Source organism: Trichosurus vulpecula, chromosome 3, assembly GCF_011100635.1.
Source record: "Trichosurus vulpecula isolate mTriVul1 chromosome 3, mTriVul1.pri, whole genome shotgun sequence".
NCBI classification, from domain to species: domain Eukaryota; kingdom Metazoa; phylum Chordata; class Mammalia; order Diprotodontia; family Phalangeridae; genus Trichosurus; species Trichosurus vulpecula.
In genome coordinates, this window is record NC_050575.1 from 86839822 (window position 1) to 86853317 (window position 13496).

The 13496-nt window shown below is 41.6% G+C and overlaps 1 protein-coding gene across 1 annotated transcript in view; it reads left to right on the forward strand.

Moving 5' to 3' along the window:
* Positions 1 to 13496, forward strand: part of ERGIC1 (endoplasmic reticulum-golgi intermediate compartment 1) — a 158434-nt gene that overhangs the window by 135968 nt on the left and 8970 nt on the right. Inside the window, exon 9 of the mRNA XM_036751763.1 lies at positions 3824 to 3946. Within this exon, the coding sequence (XP_036607658.1) occupies positions 3824 to 3946 (123 nt within the window). The remainder of the gene's footprint in view (positions 1 to 3823; positions 3947 to 13496) is intronic.

A 13496-nucleotide genomic window follows, 5' to 3' on the forward strand; every position in this document is an offset into this window, starting at 1 on the left:
CTTCCACCTCCAAACAGCAACACCACCACCTAAAACAGTTGTCAGAATTGGAAGGCAACTTTGACATTTAATCCAATCTTCTCATTTTTAATTTCCCAAGTAGTCCTGGAGTCTGAACCCAGGTCTCCTAACATCCACGCTAATGCTCTTTCTAGTACCTCATCCTCTCTTAAACTGACCCAGTATATTTTCATACACTATTGAGCTGGAAACCCAGAATATCAAATTATTTTCCATATAAACTCTCTGGTTTAAGTGCATCTCTGCTCCCATTGTAGTATAAAGGCAAGAGCATTCAGTTTTGGAGTCAGAAGACTTGGGTCTAAATGCCAGCTCTGCCATTTCCTACCTTTATGAATTTGACAAATCACTTTTCCTTCTTGTGCTGCAGTTTTCCCATCTGTAAAATGAGGGGTTTGTACTGGATGACCACAAACATCCTTTTTAACTCTTATGTCTATGATTCTTAGCCTCCTTAACATGACAAGATAAAAACTGCTGGACATTTCTGACCCCAGACACAGAAGCATCTGATGCCCACTCCATGCTGTGATGTCTAGCTCTGACTTGCCAGTGGTACCTTTAAATGTCCATGTGGCTGGGGAGATGATACTGGAGATCATTTGCTGTTTTGCATTAGGGTACACAGTATAGATTCTGAAGCTGACACGGAGCTGAATGAATATAGATTTGAGAAAGACATGGCTTTCTCAGAAGCCACTCACTCTTTTTAGAAGACAACATTGTTAGATCTGAGACCATTAATTACCTAGTTTTAAAAATCAGAAAATCTAAACCTGGAAGTTGAGCGAAATTCAATTTCTGTTTACATCTTCTGAAACTTAAGGCAGATCCTAGATGATGTGAGGAAGATAGGGCATTGATTATATGCATCAAAAAGCATAGCTCCGGAGTCATGATTCTCCTCTGTTCAAAAAGCATCAGTCTCTCTATTGCCTAGTATTCAAGTTCATGCAGTTTGGCTCCTTCTTGCCTTTCTAGTGTTGTTTCATAATTTCTTTCTTTCGCTAAGCTGAGAAGTGGTCTTATCAGTTTATTTTTATCTTTTACTTACTTGGTGAGTTTGTCCCAGTTAATTGGCTTTCTATTTGCTTTATGGTACCTCCTTGGATTGGTAGAGAATGTGTTAATGGCATCTTGAGCTACATTTGTTTAACTACACTTACCCTAGACACCTCAAATTGAACCTAAGGTCTGGAGAGGTCTTAGAATCATTAGTGACCTATGCTACACCTGGAATGACATACTTGTTTTTTTATTTCCTGCTTATCCTTTAAAAACCAACTCACATGTCACCTCCTCCCTGAAATTTGGCCCATTCCTTTCCTAATTACCACCCCCTCCAACCTTGGTAGTAGCCTTCCTCAGATCTGATACTTTGCTCATTTCTTTAATCCTTTTATGTAATATTGTGTTTTATATTCTTCTATATTTATATCTTTCTCCTCTTTCAATCTATAAACTCCTCAAGGACAGAAATTATTTTATCTCAGCTCTTTATTCCTCGCCTCCCCCCCCTTTAGCTTAATGTTTTACTTTGTACATAGTAAGCACTTAACTGCTTGTTGAATTTGAATGCTGTTCTCTATAACCCAGGATGGCTTTTGGGATCACCTACTACTTTTGATTTTTTTTCCCCCTAAGCCACCCATAACTGAACACTTTTTTTATAAGTAAAGGTCAGCCTTTCCATTTTATGCGCCAGGTTACTGTTCCAAGTTCATGAAATTCATTCAAAAAACATTTCTTAAACTATCCCAAAGTATATTTAAAAGCAGAGATTTTCCTACCAATTATTTCATAGCATTCTGGAGCTAGATGAGACTGTTAAGTAGAGATAGTCAGTTAGTTTCAGTTTATCTTAAAGATCCTCAGGGAAATCCATTCCAGTTGCTGACACTTCCACCCCACCCCACCCATAATCAACCCAAATCTGTCCTGTTTTAATTTAAGACTCTTTTCTATTGTTCATGTGGTCTTTGGATACAGAGAACAACTGCTAGTCCTTCTCATAAAGCTTCTCTGTGTGTTTAAAGACAGTAAGGAGGTCACCTCTTTGACCTCTGTTGTTTAGACTAAATTGCCTAGCTCCTCTAATCTGCCAAGTCATCCTTTCTGATTGTGTTTGTCACTCCTATGAGCTTTAATCTCTATCCAGTCAGAGGTCCTTGCATCAGATTTTGATGGGGGGGGGCAGTGTCTGAAGGGGAACGACTCTCCTAATATCCGGCCTTCTGGTGAATGAGGTATGGTCTGGCCACAACATTAGTGGGCAAGTTCCCTTCCTCCCCTCTCTGAGTCTCAGCTTCTCCATCTATAAAACAGAAGATTGGAATTGATTTAAAAATCTAACATATACCATCCTAAATCCTCACCCAGCTTTGCCCTGCCGCAGACTGTGGCTTTAACCCTCAGAAGTCAGATAGCTTCTGTTCAGTTGATCAGCACTCACTTATTCAAGGCTAGCTCTGTGCCTGGCCCACTTCTGTGTTTTATTCCACATGGTCCCATGTACCTTCCTTTATAACAGGGTGTTAGGAGGAGGATAACAGTGCAGCATTTAGGCTGTGATCAGGCCAGCTTTGGTCCTGTTGGGTCACAGCTGTTCCCTGAACGTGGCTCCATTCTTGCACTTTGGTTCTTCCTGTGCTGTGGCCAAAGTGCCCACCCTCCCCTACATTTGCCTCACAGGGTGGAATTTAGTCTTTCTGTTCAGTGTCACCAAATACTGATAAAGCTTTTTGGACTGAGCCCTTTTTGAAAGTGCTCTTCAGGCAGGCCAGCTCGCTCAGCTGATGTGACATTTCTAGGAGTGGGGTGGAAGCCCTGGCGTTGAGCCAGGGCCGCATTGTTAGGGCTGCTCTGCACATTAAGGGTAGGAAAAGGTAAACTGATAAAAACAGCTCTTCAATCTGTAACTTTCAAAGGTGGAAAAGAGCTTTGAGGAAGTTGTTTTGTTGTTACTGTCTAAACCTGGACGCCACTAACTCTTCATTCTCAATTCATTGACTGAGTAGATGCACAAGTATGGATAACCAGAACACTAGTCTTTGAACATAGGGTGTCAGACCTGAGGCCCAGGGAGGGAGACGGGAAGGGTCTTCATACTGTACTGGTTGTTCAAATGTATGGTAAGGTGGACGACAGCCATAAAGTCATTTGATATTAGTAGTAGTAAGTTCTACAGAGTTTAGATGCAAAGACTTCTCAGATAATAAATACTATTAGAATTACAGCCAGTTTGTGAGAGGACATTTCATATTGCGTAGGCATCTGGGTAATCTGAGTACCCTCATGGTATTTTAAGATTAAGATCACCCCACTTCAGACCTAGCATATCCTCAACACCTTCACAATTCCCCTGGGTTTAGAAAGACAGGATTAAATCCATCATCTTCCCATTCTGACCTTGATCCTTCTCTGTTGACACTCCTTCCAACTGGGGCTGGGAATGAGAAACTTCCCATGTTCTCTGCCCGACCTGAAATCCAACTTTTTTTTTCCTTTAGTATCTTTACTACCTCTTCCTGCCTCTGTCTCAATAGTATTTTCGGTGCCAGGAGCTGTTAGTCAGCTTCTGAGAAGACGCAAGCATGGTCCCTTGGTCTTGCCCATGGAATGGCTGGCAAGAGAACTTGATCACCAGTCATTTAAAGGAAAGGTGAAAGAAATGGTGGGTGGGAGTGAGAAAGCCTCTTAGTAGTCACTCATCGAGCAAAACAGTAATTTAGAAATCCCCCACCTTATCTTGTTAAAATTGATTCTCATTTCCTGGTCTCTTTTTTTTTTCTTCCTCCCTTAGGAATATGTTGCATACAGTCACACCGGCCGCATCATCCCTGCCATTTGGTTTCGTTATGACCTGAGCCCCATCACGGTGAAGTATACAGAGCGGCGACAGCCACTGTACAGGTTCATCACCACGGTGAGTGAGAGGCTGGCAGGATGCCAGGCTCATTCACTGTCTTATTCACCAAAGCCATAGGGACTGAGTTCTGGCAGCTGCTGGAAATCCAGTCACCCTCAATGGTCTCCTGGTTAATAATGAATCACAAAGTGGTCAATGGATACGGAGCCGGGCAGCAAGAATTGAACTTGATTGATTGGGTTCCAAGAAAAAATAAAGAATGATAATGGTGATTCACATTGCATGGCATCATGGGATAGAGAACTGGCTTCCAGGTCAGGAAGAAGACCGGGATTCAAGTTCTGCTTCTAACATATTCTGGCTGTGGGACTCTGGGCAAGTCATCTCATTCATCAGTGCCCCAGGCAACTCTCTTAAGACTTATCTGTTGCAGAGAAATTGTCGTTCTACTTTGGTAGGGGGAGTTTCCTCCCCAGGAATTCCCTGATAGAGATGATGTCATAAATCTGGACCAAAAAGAAAATTTGTACCATAAAGCCTACAAAGTGCTTTCCTCACGTTATCCCCATGAGGTTGGTAATACAAATTTTATTAGCCCCACTCTACAGATAGGAAAACCGAGACCTGGGACAGAGAAGTGACTTGCCTGAGATCACACAACTATGATGTGTCAGAGATAGGATTCAAATTCTGATCTGATTCTGAATCTGGTGCTTTAAATCCAGACAGTTAGATTGCCCAGTGGATAGAGTGCCAAGCCCAGAGTCAGGAAGACCCAAGTTCAAATCCAGCCTCAGACATTTACTAGCTGTGTGACCCTGGGCAAGTCACTTAGCTTCTGTCTGCCTCAATTTTCTCATCTGTAAACCAGGGCTAATAATAGCACCTACCTCCCAGCGTTGTTGGAAGGATCAAATGACATAATATTTGTAAAATGCTTAACATAGTGCCTGGCACATTTGTTGTTGTTGTTCATTCATTTTATCCGCATCCAACTCTTTGTGACCCTTTTTGGGGTTTACTTGGCAAAGATACCGGAGTGGTTTGCCGTTTCTTTACTTTTGGAAACATTTTCACATGTTGTATGACCACTGGTCCTTGATCCTATAGAACATGATTCTGATGGGGCTTGGGTGAGATGTCATCTGAGGTTTCTTCCGACTTAGATTCTATTATTTATAATATTTCTATTATACAAATGTGTTTGTGCAAGGATGATAACACTTTTAAAGCACTAGGCACAGTGCCTAGGCACATGGTAAGTATTATATGGACGTTGGCTATCATCATTATGATCATCGTTATAGTTGTTGTCATGTGATCTCTTGTGCTCCTTTGTGGCCTCCCTAAGTGATGTTTTGGTTCACTGAATTAACATGCCACCTGCTCTGGGCTTGGCTTCATAAAAGATGCTTATCTCACTTTGAAACATTGCAGGACACCATTGCCAGGACCCTTCCACCTCTGACTGCCAGGATCTGGCTCCCTCTGTTTCAGGCAGATCCAACATCAGAAAGTATTGTCAAGAACACAGGTGTTGCTGACGCTGAGATACAGTGTCATTACTGCCCAGCCCTTTTGTGTATGCTATACCTTAAGACCTTCATCACACACACCAGTACAGACACTGACACATAAGAAAAGCCACTTAGGTTACCAGACCTGCAAGAGCAGCTCTCCTTTGCTACAGAGGAGTCTGACTGATCTCTTTGCTCTCCTGCTGTTCATCTCATTAGCACAGTCACAAGCACAAGGACCAGTTTAGGAAACATTGGCCCAGAGACCTGAGTTTGCTCTGCTTTTATAAGCTACTTAAGGACCACCCAGAGAGGGAAGGAAAGAAAGGAAGGGAGGGTGAGGGATGAAAAAGAGGGACAGAGAGAGAGGAAGAAGGAAAGAAAAAGAGAAAAAGGGAGATAAAGAGAGAGAGAAGGAGAGAGAAAGGAAAAGAGAGAGGAAGGAGAGAGAAAAGAGAAAGAGGGAGATGGAAGAGAGAGGAAGAGGAAGACAGAAAGGAAAAAAAAGAGAGGAAGGAGAGAAGAGAAAAGGAGATAGAGAGGGTGAATAGAAGAGAGAGGAAGAGGGATATGGAAAGGAAAAGGGGAAAAGAAAGAGAGAGGAAGAGAGAAAAGAGAAAGGGAGATAGAGAGGAAGAGGGAGATAGAAAGGACAAGAGGAAAAGGGGAGAGAAAAGAAAGAAAGAGGGAGATAGAGAGGAAGAGGGAGAGAGAAAGGAAAAGAGGAAAAGAAAGAGAGGAAGGAGAGAAAAGAAAAGAGAGAGGGAGATAGGAGAGAGGAAGAAAGAGAAAAGGAAAAGAGAAAAAGAGAGAAAGGAGAGAGAAAAGAAGAGAGAGGAAAAGGGAGGGAGAGAGAAAAGGAAAGAGAAAGGGAGAAAGAAGAGGAGGAGGAAGAGAGGTGCCCTCATCAGTATTATTGGCAACAGCTGCCACAGTAATCCACTGGAAAGAAAACGGCTCCAGTGTCAGAGGACCTGGACTCAAATCCCATCCCTAGCACTTAGTGCCAGTGTGACTGTGGGCAAGTCACTTAACCTCCCTGAGCCTCAGTTTCTTCCTCTGTAAAATGAGGGGGTTGACCTCAGTGATCTCCAAGGTACCATATAAGTCAAAATCAGTTAATTATGATTTCAGTTAGAAGTCTAGCAGGAAGATAGAGATGGTTACAAACAAGAACAAAAATAATTAATGGGCATCCCTATATCATGATGCCATTCTGCAGGGAAGCCCCTCCTGGCATTATCAGGAATATTTCAGAAAAGTGCTGATTTAAATTTTGGCATCCTGGTTACTGTGGCAACCAGTGAGTCAGCTGTCACTGAGCAGGCCTTCTGGCCCACTAAATAAATCCGCCTGCCTGTGGCAGATGGAGCCATTGTTGACTTTCAGAAGCCCTCAGATGTTTCCATTCTTGCAATGCAGCAGCAGATGTTGTATTCCATGGGTGGGGGTGGAGTGGAAGTGAAGTCTGGGGGAAGGGGGGGGCGGTAAGGAAGAACAAGGAGGGGCAAGAAATGGGAGCACCTGCTGCCTCTTCTCTTTTATTTAATACTTGTTTACAAAGCCACCTCCAGCCCAACTGTCACCAAAATGCTGCTGTCTACAAATAGGTTTTCAGAGGGCTTGGGAGAGAATGGATTTAGGCAGAGGCGCTGCTGCTCACAGTGGACATTTTGGTACCATGTTTGGGAAGGCAGCTGAGAGTCCTACAAGTGGACTTTTTCCAGACGTGGGTGGGATGGAATGAGGAGTGGGAGTAGCTGGGGGTTGAGGGGATGTAGGGTGTGGTTACTGAGCTGCATTTCCAAAGCCAGTGGGTGTTTCTGATGTTTCTCTCACCCTGGATTTCCCCTCAAGAGGAAGGGATTTTATTGCCTGGGAAACATTGTGTTTACAACCAATGCACATTAAGGGGAGGGGGGTGTGGGAAGTGGGGTATCTAGATAGTGTGAATAAATGAAATCCCCAATAATCCCAAAACCTTTTATTAGCCAAGTCACAGATTCCTCTCTCATAGAATCATAGGATTTTTAGACATTATCTTTTACAAGCATTAGAATTAAACACACTTATATTTTCCTTTTTTCTTTTAATAATGATATTTGCATGCAGAAGACGGTGGCCTGACTTGACCAAAGTAATGCTATCTGTGATGACGTTTACCAAAAAAACCCCAAAACCCAGAAGGCCCACGGGGCATTTCATTAGCAATACCTTGTATTGCAGTTTTACAGAAAGACTAAAAGTAATTGCTTAGAATGAGAGGTTTGAAATCTGTCTTAGTAAGGGAAATAACCACGCTGATGAGATTGTGGATTCTTTGAATTAACTTTTGTTTTGTTTTATTTAGCTTTTTCCTTGCCAGTATCTAGTGGAAGCACCCTAAGCTATAAATTCACTACTGATAATAGGGACTAAGGATAGCAACCATCATTTTATGAGTATTGGGAAATCCCTGGTGAGGAAACCCCAAAGTTGTAGGTTGGTACCTTTTCTGCACCAAATGGGCTTAGAGAATTTCCTAGAGCGCTGAGAGGTTAAGGGAATTGCCTAGGGTCACATAGTTTATGTCCAAGGGAGGACTTGAACCCAGGTCTTCCTGACTTTCAGGCCAGCTGTATGTCCATGATGCCAAACTGTCTTTTTAATACTAATAATAACAACACATTTCTATACCCTTGTGTGTATGTGTACATATAGTATACAAAGTTGTTTTTTTTTTAAATAGTTCTGTGAGGTAAGCTGCATCTTAATTTTCTCCCCCTGTCAAATGGGGTTAATGAGACTCATGGGCTTAAGTGACTCATTCAATGTCACACGGGTAGTAAATTTTGGAACTCGAATGGCACAAATATATGGGGGTGGGGGGGAGAGACCCTGGATAATCCAGAAAATCATTAATCAGTCTTTAGACCTTAGTAGGGCCATAATGGAGATCTGTATATGGGAGATCAAGCTAACAGTTATGTTAAGGTTCAGTATATTACAAGGAAAACTCAAATAATTACAATATTTCCCATTTCTATAGAAATTTATTTAGAATTTACAAAAGAACTTTTGTCATAGCAACCCTATGTTGTAGGTAGTGTAAGGATGATGCTCTCCATTTCACAGATGAGGAAATGGATACTGAAACAGGTTATCTGACTTCCGGTGATGACCCAATTTGGAAGTTAGGGCTCCAACTCCAATATTCAGCTTCCAAAGCCAGCGCTGTTTCTGCTCTTTAACCACATGCACCTCTAACCAAATCTAGTTCTAGTACCATCATCTATAATAGGGTTTTCCAGCCCACAAATTGTAGTGGCCCATTCAGTCTATCATTCAGCAATCAGAACACTCAGTGTTTGCTCCCCAAGCAGAACATTCTTGGTTTGAATTAGATGACGTTTACGTCCTAAATGAACATGAAGATCTTATCTGCCCATTCGGCCCAATTTGGATTTTTTAAACAGTAAAATCAGGAACAGAAAAATTAACTCAAGATCAGAAAGTGAACATGCATTCTCATATCCAGTCAAACAATGGCTTACATTTATTTCTCACACACAAAGCACTTTGCATCCATTTTCTCATTTGGTCCTTACAACCAGATGATCTCTGTGGTCTGTGATACTGTTTTGTTAACTCTATGAGAGACTTAAAACAAGAAAGGGTATGTCTCCATTTTACAAATGAGAAAATTAAGGCTTGGTAAGGATTGTAGCCATGCCCTGGATCACACAGCTAGCAGGTGACAAAACCAAGACACAAATTCAGGTCTTCTGGCTCCAAGGCCAGTATTTTATACCATTCTCCCCACCTGGCCCTCCCCAAGTAATTGAGCCAAGTAAAATCTCCCTGTAGATTATGTCCTGGGGAAAAGAGGTCATCTTATATGTATGTGTGTGTGTGTGTGTGTGTGTGTGTATATATATATATATATATATACACACACACACACGTATGTATAAATGTGCTTAGTTGAAATTGTAACTTGCAGCACTCTTTCTGAATTGGAGTCTATAATCGGCCATCAAGGATGTATGTGCCGTGTGCTTAAGCACCTACTATGTGCCAGGCATGAGAAATACAAATACAAAAAATGAAACAATCTCTTCTCACATTCCAAGATCCTTAAGGGATGTGTGTGTGTGTGTGTGTGTGTGTGTGTGTGTGTGTGTGTCTTGAGAGGAAGAAGAGTGAATAATTTAAACCCTGTTGATTTTTCTTTCCAATAACTTGTTCTCTTACACTTTATATTCGCACTGTTCTTCTGAAAGTCTGAGCATCTCTAGTTAAGTGGAAATTTGAGTAGTAAAACTTAGAATGTAATGACATTGGTCTAATAGGAACTTGAGTTGGTTTATGCTTCTTAAAGACTGGTATTTATGAAGTTCTTCAAGTGAATTCAGTTAAGTGAAGGAGCAATTCCAAAGGAAGGGGATGAGCTCTGGGGCTTGCAGCTGGGGCAGGCCACCAGTCCTCACATCCTCATCTGGCAACAAAAGGTGCTGTCAGCATTCTGCTATTTGTTGTGTGGCTCCTCAAAGCTTCAGCAGAAGATGCCAAAGCACACAGATGCGGAACAGCTCGATAAGGAGGCATCCCCGAGGGCCATGGTCTCTTGGACTTCCAGCAGTGACAGTGTCTTTCTGTAGCGAGCAAACCTCCAGTCTGCCTGCACCCTAACCCCCTACCCCAACCCTGGCTCTTATCTTTATAATATATTATACAATATGGATCTGATCAGACTGGTGGACCTTCTTTTTCCCCAGTCTTATTTTAAAATATTTAGATACTTTGATAAATCAGTGATTCCACTAGCATGAATCCTCCTTCCACCAGTGCAAAGTGCAACTTTTCTATGTCTGTGTGATTTCTGTGGTCTGTTTCCCCAACTACAAGGAGTTTACCCTCTACAGAAGAACACCCCAGCCAAGTCAAGACAACCATTTGCCAGGAAACTGCTGAGTTCAGGAGATGTAAAGAAAGGCAAAAAGACAGCCCTGCCCCAAAGAGATGACAGTCTTAATGGAGATAGCAAACAACCATGGGCAAACAAGATATAAACAGGATAAATAGGAGATAATCAAGAGAGGGAAGGCAGTAGCATTAAGGAGGATTGTACTTAGAGGCTATTTCATAGCTGCCAGCCTAATTCTTGAGCTGTATGTCCAATATCTTTCACTCATGTTACATGAGAGACACACCTCCTTTAGTGGTAATACTTGTCCTTAACAGGTCTGTGGTTTTTTATGCTACCACTAGATCACTACTTAGCCTTGGAAACATGATAATGCCACTTACTTACCCCTTGTTATTATTGTTGTTTAATTCTTTGGGATCCCATGGACCACGGCACACCAGTACTGTCTGTAGAGTTGTCTTTCTTTCTTTCTTTCTTTCTTTCTTTCTTTCTTTCTTTCTTTCTTTCTTTCTTTCTTCCTTTCTTCCTTCCTTCCTTCCTTCATTCCTTCATTCCTTCCTTGTTCCCTCTTTTCCTCTTTTCCTTCCTTCCTTTTCTTTCTCTCTTTTTGAGGCAATCAGGATTAACTGACTTACCCAGGGTCACCCAGCTAGTAAGTGTATGAGGTCGAATTTGAACTCAGGTCCTCCTGACTCCAGGAACCATGCTCCATCCACTAGCTGCCCCTAATGGGGTTTTCTTGGTAATGATCCTGAAGTGGTTTGTTTCCTTCTCCAATGGAATAAAGCAAACAGAGGTTAAGTGACTTGCCCAGGGTCACCCAGCCAGTAAGTGTCAGAGACTGGATGTGAACTTAAGTTTTCCAGGTCTAGCGCTGTATCACTGAGCCAGCTAGTTGCCTGAATTTGCCCCTACCACGTGTCTTCCCATTGCCCTCTGGGTCATGAGAGACCTTTCCTGATTCCCTCAGTTGTTACAGCCCACCCTTGCTCCCACCCTTCATCGCTGTGTATACGGTGTGTTTTTTTAAATACATAACTTCTATTTACTCCTCTGTAAATATGTATCATAGAACACAGAATGACAGTTACTTGAGAGCAGGAACTATATCGCTTTGTATTTATGTCCACTGCTCCTAGCACATAGTGTCTGGCACAAAATAGGTACTTAATAAATGCTAGTAAATTGATGGTGTTTCAAGTTTCACGACTGTATAGCATCGTGATAGGTTATTCAGTTTAAAAGGACTGCAAATAGATGTGGGAAATTGAACGTCACTTGTACACAATCACTTCATGTATTAAGGAATTAGCAGTATTCATTAAAATGCATGAAAACCCTCTTGCATTGGAAATAGACAAGCTGACTTCATCTCAAGCTATTGAGTTGTTCTTGTCTGCCGCAATGAAGTGTGGTGAAGGCTGGGGACTTTCTGGAAGAAAGATGCTTTGTGAGAACAAAGTGTGAATATTAGTTGCTTCTGCTGAAATGACATTAGCTTGTTTTTTCTAGGACTTAATTTAGATGAGATTTCCTCCATTACTTGTTTTTATATCTGAAGCTCCTGTTGGTAGGGGAGGAATAGGTTTGCATGATCTGGCAAAGTGATAAATTAAATGATCAAACAGCATCTCCCTCTATCTGTCCCACTCTGCTCCTCACTCCCCAGCCCACAAACCCCAGGCCTCCATATCCCCCATTTCTGCCCACCTCTGGACAACTTCTGGCCTAGCATCAGAAGTATGGTTCTAAGCTGGTACAGAGTGATGTTAGAGAGCCCACCTAGTTTAATATTTGTTTTAGGGTGGTAACTACTAGAACCATAATTACCTGAAAACTTAATTCTTTTTGTTTTATTTTATTTTTTTTTATTTTTAGTTTACCACACACAGTTCTACATAATTTTGAGTTCCAGATTTTCTCCCCTCCCTCCCCAAGACAGCATGGAATCTCATATAACTACCATGTATAACTTCACATTGAATTAATTTATGCACTAGTCAAGTTGTGGAGAAGAATTATGACCAATTGAAAACTTAATTCTACCAACCTCACCAGATGTTATCAGAACCAACACTGGGTAACTTATCCTACTGCCTCTATCCAGACCAGAACCACTAAGTCTAGTACATATCCTTGGGCTAGAACCAAATCAATCTCTAGGGATTGGGGGTAAATATATATAAAGAGATGTCACAGCAGCATGGTATCTAAACCATTCATCAGAAAGACAGTTACTGCTATGAAAAGTTGTCAAGGCATTGGAAGATACCTCATCCCCATCCATTTACAGACTTTTCCTTCCCCTTAGACATAGAACTTTTTAAAAGTTAAATGTAACTGTGAAGACAGAAATCACCCCATTGCCCACCTAGACCTATAGCAACATTTTCATTATCGTGATTCTTGGGGGAGTTGATGGTTATGAGTAGACATTATTACTCCTTAGCATTTCATCATCTAGTCTTGTCTGTACTATCTCCTCCATTTCCCTGCAGCCTCCACTCATACCTTATTTCCTTTCCCTTATATTAGCATCTAGATCTCTGTATGTTTCCTTGTCATCAGCTTCCACAGCTCCCTGGCTGTTCCCTCTCTCTATGTACACCTAGTTTTTCTTTTTCATCTTTTTAATAAATAATTTGTAAATGTTTAACCATCAACAAAACAAAGTAAGCATGCTTTAAAGCTTTTTATATTTGAATTCATAAATTTCAGCGTATGGTGATGGTGGTGGTTGTCCTTCATTCTTGAAGAGGACCAAAATGACATCACTATGTTAGAGTCAAGTTTCAGTGTGTCTGACTGTGGCTGATCAGACCAACATGAGCTTGGAATGCTCTACCGCAGGTCGGACACAAATAGTCTGTGTGAAATTTGCACATCCTGCATTTCCTTTGAGCTGTCTCAATTCTACTTTGCTCATAGAGCACAGCACCTTCTCTGATGTGGGCACACCATGCCGAGGGGTCATGTGCCAGTGTCTCCCATATCACACTATCAATTCCAGAGTTCTTAAGAGAGACCTTGAGAGTGCCCCTATATTGCTTCTTCTGTGAATGTTTGCCCTGTGTAAGTTCTCCATTAAAAAAAAAAAGAAAAAAAGACTAAATTTCAGCATATAAAATGTTTATCAAAACTTACTACTTCTTTTTTTTGTCCCTCTTAATTTTCTTTGTCA